A 15,486-nucleotide genomic window follows, 5' to 3' on the forward strand; every position below is an offset into this window, starting at 1 on the left:
TCCACACAATAAATATCGTATTGCTGATATGTGGAGCAGCTATGGGGAAAAAATTGTTCCAACTGCAGAATTATGATCTGGCTGGACTTCTTATTCCCGATACGAGAAAAAGAGCATAGAATATTCCGTATTGTTTTAGGCCTGACGGAAGTGCAGTGACTGATTTATTCTTAATTTGGCACGTTGTTAACACATCGCTGACTTTCGAGTATGTATTATCTGTTGCTCCAGGGCAGTGTACATATCAACACGTGCAGTCTCCGAGCTATTTGGTTGCATGCAGTTTGAAGGTGGTCAGTCTGTGTTTTCCTGTTATTATCTGGACTTCGTATTTTTCCCCATTTTGCGGTATGTCTATTTACGCTAAGAATTGTTTAGAAGCAGAAAAGCTGAAAATTTTTTCGTATAAAAGCCTCTGTACTAGTAAGTCCTGTAAAAATGAGGACGTACTCGTATTTGAGTTACTCCAGGAGGATTTTCTACCTGATATTGATACATAAAATGAAGACAGTAGTGATTCTCAAACAGATCAGGTTCTTGAAGAACTCGAACTCGACAATTCTTATGGCAAATAAAGGAAAAATTACACAGCGCTGAATATCAGTCATGAACAAAATACTTCCACTTATTTTCTAGAAGGAGAAGAAACCTAAATTTGAAGATAGCAGTGATAGCAAGGGACATCTCCCAACTCTTTCCAGAGCAAAAGAAGTAAAAGTGATTGTTACTTGCAAGTGAAATTCGAACACAAAACCTTACAGCTCATGCACAGATTTTATTTCGAGTCCAGAAAGGTGTGAAAATTGTACTGTTTATAATACAGAAAATGTTCCCGATGTCAAGTGTTTTTATGTGCCAATGAGAGGAAGAACTATTTTTATCATTACCGTTTCCCACGAACTAATGAGTTTCAATGGCTATACCATTGTGACCTGACTGGACTCTCAAACAGCCATACTGCCTATTTTAACCCTAGAACAGTACTGGGGGGAAATATTACATTGTTACTAAACCATTGTAAATTTTACTACTCCATATTTTATTAAAAGGAAGTTGTAATTTATACTTTATGCACTAGTTAATTACCATTATAAGGCTTCCAGAGGTATGCCACTTACTAAATAAGTACAAAATTTCCCGTTTCACACCCTACACTGACAATACCGGATTGGCGGAAACCGCGAAATGGTACCAACTGCAGTCGTAAATTTTTCGAGGGTTTAGTAATCAAGGGTTAACTAGAAAGAGAGAGAGAGCTGGTTACTTTAAATCGTTTATTAATAATAAATTAGAGTCAGTTCTTTTCCGAGATCAACGCGCGCTGAAACCTAAAAGAAACAGCCTTATAATCAGTAAACAGACTTATAATTTAACATGATGCAAACTAAGTGCTCAGTGTTTTTAATTACTGTGTTCTCCCTAATATAATCTTATGTCAAAATTCTTCTTTAAACAATTATCTGTTCTTCTGGGACGGAAAACGGAAAAAATGTTCAATAACTTTAGTGATTTCAGTCAGACTCATCTTCATAAGTTTGACTGAAATGACAATAATCTGTAGATAAGTATCAATATAGTTTTCATTTAGACCCACTTTGTCAAGAAAGTAATTTTTCTTGGAAATCATTTCGTGAAACTGTTTATTTCATTCCTTTGCCCTTTGGACGTTTATGAAAGACAGCCCCCTTTTGATGTTGACATTACGGCCTGGAATTCCAATGTAATATTCTGCCAGCTATAGTAATTCCCAATAAAATTCTTCATTATTTTGTACTTTAAAATATGTTGTCCACTTGCCACGTGCCAAACGCTTTTTACACGCAGAGTCCTATTTTTTGTTGCATGAATTTCGTGAAAGAATTTACTGTCATCAGCTAATGTCATCCACTGAAAATGCTTTAAATGAGTGCTAAATTCACATGTAGAGGACTTTAAATAGTCTTGCAATCATGTACACATTACCTGCGTTTTCTCAGAAATCTTCTTGCTGATTTTGATGTGGCTGTAAAATCGCCTTAAAATTCCGAGAAGTTTGCTTTGACAAAAGTTTTGCTCCAGTCGTTCAATTATGTGGTTGACGATTCATGAACGCCAGTCGGTTACCTCACTGGCGGAAATATCTGACGGTTCAGTGTGTTTTATTGAGCTTCTGTCTATAACCATAAAATGGTTCAAATGGCTCTAAGCACTATGGGACTAAACATCTGAGGTCATCAGTCCCCTAGACTTAGAACTACCTAAACCTAACTAACTTAAGGACATCCTACACATCCATGCCCGAGGCAGGATTCGAACCTGCGACCGTAGCAGCAGCGCGGTTCCGGACTGAAGCGCCTAGAATCGCTCGGTCACAGCGGCCTGCTAGTCATAAAAGAGTACAAGAGCCGTAAATAACACTTACGGAAGTCGTCCTCGAACAAGTCTTTCAATTTTGACGCTTTCCTACCGAAGGCGAATTCGCAGTTGGATGTCTCAACACGGGTAGGAGGGGGAGGGTTGTCATCGGCTCATCGACACATTATGCTTTGCCTCGCTCGCTCTGCGCCTGCCTATTGTGTGTTAGACCCTTTCGGCCTACGGAGAAAAATATGAGACACGGACATAAGAACGGCACTGATTTGTACAACCGAGGGAGATGGCGCAGTGGTTAGCACACTGGATTCGCATTCGGGAGGACGACGGTTCAAACCCGCCTCCGACCATCCTCATTTAGGTTTCCTGTGATTTCCCTAAATCGTTTCAGGCAAATGCCGGGATGGTTCCTTTGAGACGACTTGCTTCCCCATTCTTCTCTAATCCGATGGAACCGATGACCTCGCTGTTTGGTCCCCTCCCCCGAACCAACCAACCAGCAAACCAACCAACCTGGTGCGTACATCTGTACAGGGTAGTCAGAAACGCTCTGAAAAGTTTGTAAGAGAGCTGAAGGATGGCTTGTGCTGAGGAATAACTATTAAGAAAAAAATTCGGTACGTTGCGCTGCTTTCGAGTTATTTGTATTGAAGTTAGCCAATCAGGCAGTTTCGCGCGCAGATTCAAGCGGTTCGCCTGATACAATTAGTGTCAGTTGTTCTCATAGCGTAGATCACGGAGATCACGGCGCACGAGACTGCTCAGCCATTGGCTCGGGTTCGATCCTTACTACTGTCTCACGTTCACTTTTTGTATCGCTCTCTTGTTCGGTTTAGGTAAACAAACGAAGAACACATTTGGCGACTGTGTCTGTGGCGGGCCGCTTGAATTTGTGCGCTCGACGGCCTGATTGCGAAACTACAAAGCTATTTAGCTCGGAAACGGCGTAGAGATCGATTTTTTTCGTATTTCTCAGCACAAGCTACTCTACAACACCCCCTTACAACTTATTCAGACTATTTCTGACCACCCTGTATGTCCTTATGATATATCTCATTATTTGTTGCGCTTATGTCGTTACCTTCGAACGGCTCTTAATTGTGCATTCTCTACTTCATCGCAAAAAGCATAACAAACTCTGGACAAGTCGGACTTGCATGTTTGTGACCGGACACGAGCGTGTAAAGCCGGACAAGTGCGACTAAAGCAGGACATCTAGCAACCCTACTCTCCTGCCACTTTTTGAAAATAAAACAAATGAAGGTCAAAAATATGTACTTCTTGTTTTCTTTGTACTAGAACAATTTCCAAGCGACGTGTAATGTCACAAAAAGTCGAGTAAAGTGTAAAAATAATTTCGAGCCATAAGGGGTTGAAAAATGCCGACCTCAAAGATGATATAGCGATCAGGGCGCTGAGTAAACTAAATGTGCATCCACATACTTTACACTGTGAATAAACGTCGCCACAGTGATAGTGTTGGCGGAGATCGTCAAACTGAAGGGCCGATCAGAGTTAACTGATGGTAGGGCGCTGGCGTGTGACAGCGCTCCAATTGCGAATACTGGGGCGTGCGGGGTTACTACCTACCTTCTCTGTTCGTCTGGCGTAAACTCGGACGTGCTGCCACGCTGGCCAGGTTTCCAATTCGCTTTGTAGGGCAGCAGCATGCCTATATAACGGTTTCCAGGGACAACAAAAGACTGATTTTCAATATTTCGTATGATTATTGACCGCATTTAAAAATTTAAAATGCTGTCATAACGTATCCATCAAGAGGTATAATTTACGTTAAAAGTGATGCACAATGAGCCAAGTATTACTGTTAGAATCTGTGTTGGCTTTGAGGCAGTTTCAGAGCGCATATTAGCCAAAATAATTCATTCAGTGTTCGAGAATCAGAGCACTTACCGAGTTCCACCAAACTTTAACACAGTTTAAGCCTTTATGAAACTTTTTCTCGGTAACTTCTTCCACAAAATGACGAAGGAGAAAAGCTTATCACTTACTACATATTATGTCATTGTACGACACATACGCAGAGGGAAAAGTAAATCGAAACACTAAGAAATATTTAGTGCAGTGTAATGAAATTTCAGGAATACCTTTGTGTAGGTAACATACACTACTGGCCATTAAAATTGCTACACCACGAAGATGACGTGCTACAGACGCGAAATTTAACCGACAGGAAGAAGATGCTGTGATATGCAAATGATTAGCTTTTCAGAGCATACACACAATGTTGGCGCCGGTGGCGACACCTACAACGTGCTGACATGAGGAACGTTTCCAACCGATTTCTCATACACAAACAGCAGTTCACTGGCGTTGCCTGGTGAAAAGTTGTTGTGATGCCTCATGTAAGGAGGAGAAATTGCGTACCATCACGTTTCCGACTTTGATAAAGGTCGGATTGTAGCCTATCGCGATTGGGGTTTATCGTATCGCGACATTGCTGCTCGTGTTGGTCGAGATCCAATGACTGTTAGCAGAATATGGAATCGGTGGGTCCAGGAGGGTAATACGGAACGACGTGTTGGATCCCAACGGCCTCGTCTCACTAGCAGTCGAGATGACAGGTATCTTATCCACATGGCTGTAACGGATCGTGCAGCCATGTCCCGATCCCTGAGTCAACAGATGGGGACGTTTGCAAGACAACAACCATCTGCACGAACAGTTCGACAACGTTTGCAGCAGCATGGACTCACAGCTCGGAGACCATGGCTGCGGCTTTCCCGGCAGGGTCAGGGATTTTCTCTGCCTCGTGATGGCTGGGTGTTGTGTGCTGTCCTTAGGTTAGTTAGGTTTAAGTAGTTCTACGTTCTAGGGGACTGATGACCATAGATGTTAAGTCCCATAGTGCTCAGAGCCATTTGAACCATGGCTGCGGTCACCCTTGACGCTGCATCACAGACAGGAGCGCCTGCGATGGTGTAGTCAACGACGAACCTGGGTGCACGAATGGCAAAACGTCATTTTTTCGGGTGAATCCAGGTTCTGTTTACAGCATCATGATGGTCGCATCCGTGTTTGGCGACATCGCGGTGGACGCACATTGGAAGCGTGTATTCGTCATCGCCATACTGGCGTATCACCCGGCGTGATGGTACGGGGTGCTAATGGTTACACGTCTCGGTCACCTCTTGTTCGCATTGACGGCACACTGAATAGTCGACGTTACATTTCACATGTGTTACGACCCGTGGCTCTACCCTTCATTCGTTCCCTGCGAAACCCCACATTTCAGCAGGATAATGCACGACCGCATGTTGCAGGTCCTGTACGGGCCTTTCTGGATACAGAAAATGTTCGACTGCTGCTCTGGTCAGCATATTCTCCAGATCTCTCACCAACTGAAAACGTCTGGTCAATGGTGGCCGAGCAACTGGCTCGTCACAATACGTCAGTCACTGTGGTATCGTGTTGAAGCTGCATGGGCAGCTGTACCTGTACACTCCATCCAAGCTCTGTTTGACTCAATGCCCAGGCGTATCAAGGCCGTTATTACGGCCAGAGGTGGTTGTTCTGGGTACTGATTTCTGAGGATCTATATACCCTAATTACGTGAAAATGTAATCATATGTCAGTGCTAGTATAATATATTTGTCCAATGAATACCTGTTTATCATCTGCATTTCTTCTTAGTGTAGCAATTTTAATGGCCAGTAGTGTATTTAAGTGATTAACATTGCAAGATCACAGGTTATTGTAAGCGCGAGAAGAGTCATTGCAAATGTGAACATTAATAACCGGGGTAACCTCCAGAATGTCGAATGCTACCAAGCAAATGTGCACGAATTGTGTCGTACAGGTGCCGGTTGTCACTTTGTCGGACGGAATTCCATACCTGTTTCACCTAATGGGCCAATAAAAGGGGCGGTTAATGCTGGTTGTGGATGACGCTGGAGTTGTCGGCCGATAATATCTCATATGTGCTCGATTGGACATACATCTGGCAATCGAGCAGGCCAAGGCAACACGTCGACACTCTGTAGAACATGTGGGCGAGCGCTATCCTGCTGGATAACGTCCCTTGCAATGCTGTTCATGAATAGCAGCACAACAGACTGAATCGCCAGACTGAAGTACGAATTTGCGGTCACGTTGCGTGGGACAACCACGCGAGTGCTCTTGCTGTCGTACGGAATCGCACCTCAGACCATAACTCTAGGTGTAGGTCCAGTGTGTCTAGCACGTAGATGAGTTGGTTGCAGACCCTCAACACACGGCCACAACCAGCCTTCATCAGACGCACAACACACATCCACCCTATCCTCCAATGAGCTCTCGCTTGACACCATTGAAGTCGCAAATGGGGGTGCTTTGGGATCAGTGAAATGCACGCTACAGGGCTTCTGGCTCGGAGGTTTCTTTGAAGTGACCGATTTGTAACAGTTCGTTGTATCACTGTGGTGCCAACTGCTGCTGCAGATGCAGTACGATTTTGCCACAGCCATACACCGAGCATTATGGTCTTTCTTCTCGATAGTGCCACATGGTCGTTCGGAGTCTGGTCTTCTTGTGACCATATATTCCCGTGACCACCGTTGCCAGCAGCCATGTACAGTGGCTATATTCCCGTCAAGTTTTTCTGCAGTACCACGGAACGAACATTCAGCCTCTCGTAGTCCAACTACACGACCTCGTTGAAACTAGTGGGGTTTTGATAATGGCGCCTTTGTCGCCTTTAAGGCATTCTTGACTAACATCAACTTACCATGTCCAACCTCAAACGTAACTGACGCTCATGACCGTTACAAGTGTATTTAAAAATGGTTCAAATGGCTCTGAGCACTATGGGACTTAACATCTGAGGTCATCAGTCCCCTAGAACTTAGAACTACTTAAACCTAACTAACCTAAGGACATCACACACATCCATGCCCGAGGCAGGATTCGAACGTGCGACCGTAGCAGTCGCGCGGTTCCGGACTGAAGCGCCTAGAACCACTCGGCCACCGCGGCCGGCCACACGTGTATTTAAAGCAAACGCGATTTGTATCCTCATACTAGCACCAGTCTTATTCGACTGGCGTGAAGTCTGAACAGACACCATCTTCCAGATTTAGAGACACACCTATCACCTTTCATTTAAGTCGCAGAACTCCTTGGTGTTGCGATTTTTTTCGCAGCACTGTAGTTCAGGAGATATAACGTCATAAACATTGAGGTTCCTGAAAAACTAGCGGTTACTTAAAGTGAAGCGCTAATTACCCAAACAGTATTCATGCAGTTTTCACACTGAGAGCATTTTGCAACTTGCAACGTACTTTAATGATAATTTCAAACCTTTTCCATACTTCTTCTCGCTTACATACCTAACGTCAAGTATTTAACACATTAACTCCATTTTTTTGAGTAATCAGACGTCTGCACCTGGTTTATACGTAGGATTTACTGATCTACTGATATTACGCTATAAAAATAGTACATAGTCTACAAACTAAAGGAAATGGAAGGTACACCCGAAATGGGCGTTCGGTGGGCGCCCTGTATTATTGGGAGTAGGGTTACCAACCATCCTGTTTATCTGGATTGCACCGGTTTTTAATACTCTGTTTCAGCCCCCGGTTGCAAATTTATAAAACAGTAAAAAAAAAAAAAGAGAGAGATTTTTAGACCAACATGTCAGGCTGTTGTTATCTGACATGTCGTTTGATGGGCTGAAATTGAAACAGGGCATAAATACGGAGAAATAAAAGCAGGTTGCCGACACTGAAGGCGATTGTCGACTGTAGTGGCACGCCGACTTGATTTTCAGCTTCGCTCTCAAATGGCTCTGAGCACTATGGGACTTAACATCTATGGTCATCAGTCCCCTGGAACTTAGAACTACTTAAACCTAACTAACCTAAGGACATCACACAACACCCAGTCATCACGAGGCAGAGAAAATCCCTGACCCTGCCGGGAATCGAACCCGGGAACTTCAGCTTCGCTCCTCTAGAGTGCGTACCGCGCATCGAGTCGGCCATGGTTGTCATTGATAGCAGCTACTGTGACTGTAGAGAACGTATTGGATATGCATAAAGATTGATGAAGTAAACCACGTAAAAATGTTTCTAAGCGAACTGCTCAAATCGGAGACCAGATCGATAGTTCTACAGAAAACTGTAGCTTATAGGCGGTACGATTTCATGAAGTATCGTTCTGGAGTTGAATATTCAGAACTTTTGAAAATTGTGCAGTACTTTTCCCAACCCTGACCACAATGCAGCTGTGGAAAGGAAAGTTTGCTTACTAAATATACAGTTGATAGACGAAAGAAGTAAACTTTCTGTACTATGTGTGAAGAATTGGTTGATTGTCAGTTATAACTACAAAGATCTCATTTGTTCTGAATGCTCTGATAACATCAGATCCAAAAAAAGAGTTTCGTTAGAAGGTTCGAGGAAGCGAGAAATATGCGTTTGTAGAAATGTAAGGGGCTATGGTTGGGCTAAAAGATATCACTTGCGTAGTTCAGGGAGACGAAAATTTAATTGTAATAGGGCACTGGAATTGTGTGAATTAGGTGGAATTGTACAGTAATAGAAGGAAAAATTGTAGGTGAATATGAACTGGGGGAAAGGAATTAAAGAGGAAACCACCTGGTAGAAATCTGTGCAGAGTATAATTTAATCATCACCGATAGTTGATAAGAATCATGAAAGAAGTTTGTATACGTGAAAGAGGGCTGGAGTCACCGGAAGGTTTCAGATTGACTACATAATGATGAGACAGAGATTTGGGAACAAGAGATTTTAAATTTTTTAAGACATTTCCAGGGTCAGATGTGGAGTCTGACCACAATTTATTGATTATAAAGTGTAGAAAAAAACTAAAAAATTGCAAAAAATAGGAAGTTAAGGAGATGGGACCTGCATAAGTTGAAAGAACCATAGGTTTTTGAAAGTTTCAGGGCGTGCATTATGCAGCGATTGACTAGAACAGGGGCAAAGAAAACAGTAGAAGAGGCATGGTTAGCTTTGAAAGATGAAGTAGTGGAGACAACAGAGGATCAAGTAAGTAAAGAGGCAAGGCAATGTAGAAATCATGGGGTAAAACAGGAGGTGTAGAATTTAATTGATGAAAGGAGAAAATCTAAGAATGCAGCAAATGAAGCACGCGAAAAGGAAGATAAACGTCTAAAAAGAGAGACTGACGGGAAATGCAAAACGGCTGAGCAGGAATGGATAAAGGACACATGTAAGGATTTAGAAGCATATTTCGATAGGGGAAAGATAGATACCGCCCACAGGAAAACAAAAGAGTCCTTTGGAGAAAACATTTGTAACTGTATGAAAATCAAGAGCTCGGATGGAGAGCCAGTCGTAAGCAAAGAAGGGAAAGCTGAAGGGTGGAAGGAGTATATAGAGGGTCTATACAAGGGAGATGAGTTTGAAGGCTATATATAGAAATGGAATAGAACGTAGGCGAAGATGAGATAGGAGATATGATACTGTGAGAAGAATTTAACAGAACACTGAGAGACCTAAGTCGAAAGAAGTCCCCAGGAGTAGGCGAGATTCCACCAGAACCACTGATAGCCTTGGGAGAACCATCCATGAGAAAACTCTTCCATCTGGTGTGCAAGATGTATGAGATAAGCGAATACCCTCCGACTTTAAGAAGAATGTAATAATTCATTTTCCAAAAAAAGCATTTGCTATGAGTTTGATTGCTAATAGCTGCAAAATTCTAACACGAATTCTTTACAGAAGAATGGAAAAACTGATACCAGCCGACCTCGTGGAAGACTTTTTGGATTCGGGAGAGATAAAGGATCATGGGAGGTTATACTGAGCCTACGACTTATCTTAGAAGATAGGATAAGGGATGGCAAACCTACGTTTATAGTATTTCCAGACTGAGAGAAAGGTTTTGATAATGTTGACTGGATCATGGGTAACACACAAGAAGGGAAAGGTCATTTAAAACGTATACAGAAACCAGAAGGCAATTATAAGAATCGAGGGTCATGAAAGGGAAGCAGTGGTTGAAAGGAAGTGAGACAGGATTCTAGCCTGTCCCGGATATTTAGCAAGAATTAAAGGAAATAATCGAAAAATTTGGAGAAGATACAAAAGCTTTCAGGTTTGCCGGAAACGTTATAATTCTGTCAGAGGCAGCAATGGATTTGGGAGAGCAGTCGAACGGAATGGACAGTGTCTCGAAAGGAGGATATAAGATGGACATCCACAAAGGCAAAACAAGGATATGGAATGTAGTCGAATTACATCAGGTGATGCTGAGGGAATTAGATTAGGAAACGAGACACTTAAAGTAGTAGATGAGTTTTGCTATTTGGGCAGCAAAGTAACTGATGACGGCCGAAGTTGAGAGGAGACTGGCAATGGCAAGAAAATCGTTGGTGAAGAAGAGAAATTTGTAAAACCAGGTTAATTAAGTCTAAAAATAGTGATCGAGGGCTTATTTCTTGCAATTGTAGATAAATTTGTTAACATCGAGTATAGATTTAAGTGAAGTCTTTTCTGAAAGTATTTGTATGTATGGTTGTGAAGCTACCAACACCACCATTGAAAACAATTAAATAGGTCTCAGCAAATACACGATTAATGGCAATAAAAGAAATTTAGAAATTTGGAGGAATTTAAAAAATTTTAAACAAAAGTGTCCTGGAATATCATTAGAACATAACAGATATGACGGACCCGTGTAAGGCGGTCACAAATCACCCACTCAGGGATGCTCAGGCTAGACAGAATACTGACCAATTTTAATTACGCCCGTAAACACAATTCCACTCTCAGGCTGGTCACTGCTCCGATTTTTAGCCAGCGAAAACTTGTTATAAGATGGCTTACCTTGCTGACAGAATTAGAGCTAACCTCGTGCAAGGAAACATTACACTACACAGTCCTGAATGAGCGACCACATGATCAACCAACAAGAAGCATGAATTTACTCGTAACCCACGACAAAATAGCGAAACAATTAAACTGCCAAAACTACACCTCCCATCGGACAGTAACGAGAGGAGGAGGAAAGTTCACTGTCTTCAATTACACCGATGCCAGGGACAGGAAACCCGGTCGCCGGAGGCCATAAGGCAGAAGAGACGCTGGTTACACAAATTTATTACTTAATGATTAAAGCTTCCACGAACTTAACTTGCAATTATGCTCGAACAGGCAGTACACGACCTCCGATGGCAAGGACCCACACATCCGACCGCCACGCGTCGCCAGCGTACCCAACACGCCACGGTCACAAGACAACACTTTGTGTCACCGGAGTTCACGTCTTCTCTGCAACGTTGACGGGTAGTGACCGCTCCTTCATGTTACGTGTCTCCTTTTAAACTCCACTGTTGAAACGGAGGATTTAAAGAAGCTTGTTAACGTCCCACCAAGGCGAAATGAACAGCAACTACTCGTTGGGCGATTCTGTATACAACCAACACGCGGGGAGCTCTTCCGTCAACTCGACCCGCTCGTTACACACAACCGACATACATCACGTGCCGACTCGGTACAACCGACCACGTCTGCTTCGAGCTGGAGAGACACACTGCAGTGGAAAATGGACGATAAACAGATTGGACAAGGAGAGAGCAGAAGATTTTGACGTGTTGTGCTACAGAAGAATGTTGAAGATTAGATACGTAGATCACGTAACTAACGAGGAGGTAGTGAATAGAATTGGGCAGAAAAGAAATTTGTGGCACAACTTGATTAAAAGAAGGGATTAGTTGGTAGGACACATTCTGAGACATCAAGGGACCAACAATTTAGTGCTGGAGTGAAGTGGGGGAAGGAGGGGGGGGGGATAAAATTGTAGAGGGAGAACGAAACACGAGTGTTGTATGCAAATTCAGAAAGATGTAGGTTGCAGTAGCTTTTCGGAGATAAAGAGATATGCACAGGGTAGAGGAGCACGGAGAGCTGCATCAAACCAAGTGTTTGGACTGAAGATCACAACAACACAAACTGTGGTGTCACCGCCAGACACCACACTTGCTAGGTGGTGGCTTTAAATCGGCCGCGGTCCATTGGTACATATCGGACCCGCGTGTCGCCACTGTGTGATCGCAGACCGAGCGCCACCACAAGGCAGGTCTCGAGATACGGACTAGCACTCGCCCCAGGTGTACGGACGACTTTGCTCATGGACGAAGCATTGCTCATTAGCCGAGCCGATAGTTAGAATAGCCTTCAGCTGAGTCAATGGCTACGACCTAGCAAGGCGCCATTAGTAACATTGCATGTATCTAAAGAGTCTCACTTGTATCGCCACAATCTCCAGATGTACCAAATGGATGGATTAAAGTTAAGTATTCCAGAAGCTACGTACTTTTCTTTATAGCATTCATTACGTATCCTATTTCAGACCTCACGCACCCTGCTTTGGCTTAGCGTGCCTGTCGGCTTCCTCTCATTGTGTCTAGGCTGTCTTGTCTAGACACAACACAAACCATGGTAGGTCACATAAAAATTATTTCCTTTTGGAAATATGGCAGCGCTAGTTGCGATGTTATTCAATCTGTATATTGAGCAAGCAGTGAAGGAAACAAAAGAAAAATTCGGAGTAGGTATTGAAATCCGTGGAGAAGAAATAAAAACGTTAAGGTTCGCCGACAACATTGTAATTCTGTCAGAGAGAGCAAAGGACTTGGAAGAGCAGTTGAACGGAATGGACAGTGTCATGAAAGGACGGTATAAGATGAACATCAACAAAAGCAAAACGAGGATAATGGAATGTAGTCGAATTAAGTCGGGTGATGCTGAGGGAATTAGATTAGGAAATGAGACACTTAAAGTAGTAAAAGAGTTTTGCTATTTGGGGAGCAAAATAACTGATGATGGTCGAAGTAGAGAGGATATAAAATGTAGACTGGCAATAGGAAGAAAAGCGTTTCTGAAGAAGAAAAATTTGTTAACATCGAGTATAGATTTAAATGTCAGGAAGTCGTCTGTGGAAGTATTTGTATGGAGTGTAGCCATGTATGGAAGTGAAACATGGATGATAACTAGTTTGGACAAGAAGAGATGAGAAGGTTTCGAAATGTGATGCTACAGAAGAATGTTGAAGATTAGGTGGGTAGATCATGTAACTAATGAGGAGATATTGAATAGGATTTGGGGAGAAGTTTGTGGCACAACTTGACTAGAAGAAGGGACTGGTTGGTAGGGCATATTCTGAGGCATCAAGGGATACCAATTTAGTATTGGGGGGCAGCGAGGAGAGTAAAAATCGTAGAGGTAGACCAAGAGATGAATACACTAAGCAGATTCAGAAGGATGTAGGTTGCAGTAGGTACTGGGAGATGAAGAAGCTTTCACAGGACAGAGTAGCATGGAGAGCTGCGTCAAACCAGTCTCAGGACTGAAGACCAGTACAACAGTTGGGGGCCTGGTGGTGGAGTGCGAGGCAGTGGGACGCAGCGGCCAGCTAGCAGGTGCAACCTGTTTGCGGCCCAGCCGCCAGCTGGCCGGCCGGCGCTCGCAGTGCCGCGCAGCCGCCGGCTGCCCGCCGCATCGATCGCCGCCGCGGCCGCGGCCGCGCCTCCGCTGCCACGTGTCCGCAGCTGGCCGCCGCCCGGCCGCACGCACTACGCCACCGCCCACTCCACGTCGCCGGCCAGTACGCGCACGCACGTTCCCGCCGCGAGTGGTGCGGGGAGGCGCGCACCTACCGTCGCGTTTCCGCGCATTTCTGACCGGCAGGCGGCTGGCCCGAGACGGCCGAAAGTCGGCCGGCGAGTAGCGTACAGCGGCAGCGGCTCGCCCCCGCGAGATCCGCCCCCGGGGGCGGCGCGTGTGGCGGCGGCGGGCCTCCATCTGTTAGCGCGCGGCCGGCCGCCGCCCCCCCGGACGACCGCTGCCGGGCGGCGCTCGATATCGCCGCCGAAAAGAAGCGGCGGGGGCTGGCGTGGGCGGCAGCGGGGGCGGCGGCAACAAACAAGGTGGCGATCGATGTGGCGTCGTGACGCGCGGCGCGGGGCGACGGGGGTGGGGGCGGGCGGCCGGCTGGTCTTATCGCGGAACAGGTGGCCGCTTATCTTGCCCAGCCGCGCCTGGCGTTTCGCCGAGGTTTCGCGCGCTGGCTCCCGATCTCGCCAGTACTGTCCTCTGTCCTTCGGTCGCGGCGCAGAGGCTTGTAATAGGGCAGGCGAAAGCGCCGCTCGCTTCCCGGTCTGGGTGGGACATACGCGCTGACTCCCACGCGATGTGACACGTGCAGCTGCGGAAATGGATAAAAGCGCGACCGGCAACAGCAAGTGCGCAGGAGTGTCTCAGTTCAAGTCCGCTGTTGCAGGTATTACTCGCAAACGTATCGTGGCGAGCATTGAGAATAACGCTTAAACGGCGAACAGGATCAGAGCTGTTGGCTACTGTCACATGGTAGGCGGTGCACACTCTGCCTTTCCGTCGACAGTCAGGGAAAACAGAACTCCCCTGCAGCGGTTCTGAAGAATCTCCCAGCACGCACACGCCACTGCCAGATCACGTGTTAACATTTTCTCCAAATCGACATTTTTCACAGCGCAAGTACACTTTTACGTTTAGTTCTTCCAATCTCGCATAACAGCTACATCACTTTCGGCAGCCAGACAACGTGATAACAAGGGAGGATTATGATTTAACGACCCGTCACCGGTCATTCTTGTCTCGGAGTAGTGTTGCTCACTCCAAAAGTGGACGTCACGGATCCGACTCCCACCATTAACGTAGCAAGTGTGTTCTAAACACGCTGTGCCTACTCTGTGTCTGCAGAATGAGGCCATATGTTTGAGAATTTCGAATGAAATGTTAAAGAAAATGCCTCAGAATTGTTGTAGATGTACGAATTTAACATTACGTATGTAGAAAAAGCAAAGTGTGTGACGAAGACGGCAGGCATCACAACAGCTGCTCCCGATTGCCTTTCACTGAACTGATACTGCTCTGAAATTTGATGTACGACGAGAACGTAAGAAGCAGGAAGATGCACAGACGTTAATGCGTAAATACTGTGTCTCGTTGTTGTTTAATTGACAACAGATGAGTAGCATACGCGTACGTAGAAAGCGGAAGAGAAATGCCGAAGTTGGGAAGTTGCATCGCTTCACCACGACATATTTCACAGTCACATCACTGTTTCTACGGTGTTGGACGAAACTCGAGACCGTGAGCAATATTCCAG

At 44.9% G+C, this 15,486-nt stretch overlaps 1 protein-coding gene across 1 annotated transcript in view; it reads left to right on the top strand.

Annotated features, from left to right (window-relative positions):
* LOC124613279 (nematocyst expressed protein 3-like) overlaps window positions 1-15,096 on the top strand; it is a 34,097-nt gene extending 19,001 nt beyond the window's left edge. Inside the window, exons 2-4 of the mRNA XM_047141973.1 lie at window positions 13,685-13,944; window positions 14,028-14,232; window positions 15,078-15,096. Coding sequence (XP_046997929.1) covers window positions 13,685-13,944; window positions 14,028-14,232; window positions 15,078-15,096 — 484 coding nt within the window. The remainder of the gene's footprint in view (window positions 1-13,684; window positions 13,945-14,027; window positions 14,233-15,077) is intronic.
* The last annotated feature ends 390 nt before the right edge of the window (window positions 15,097-15,486 follow it).

This window comes from Schistocerca americana, chromosome 4 (genome assembly GCF_021461395.2).
Source record: "Schistocerca americana isolate TAMUIC-IGC-003095 chromosome 4, iqSchAmer2.1, whole genome shotgun sequence".
NCBI lineage: Eukaryota > Metazoa > Arthropoda > Insecta > Orthoptera > Acrididae > Schistocerca > Schistocerca americana.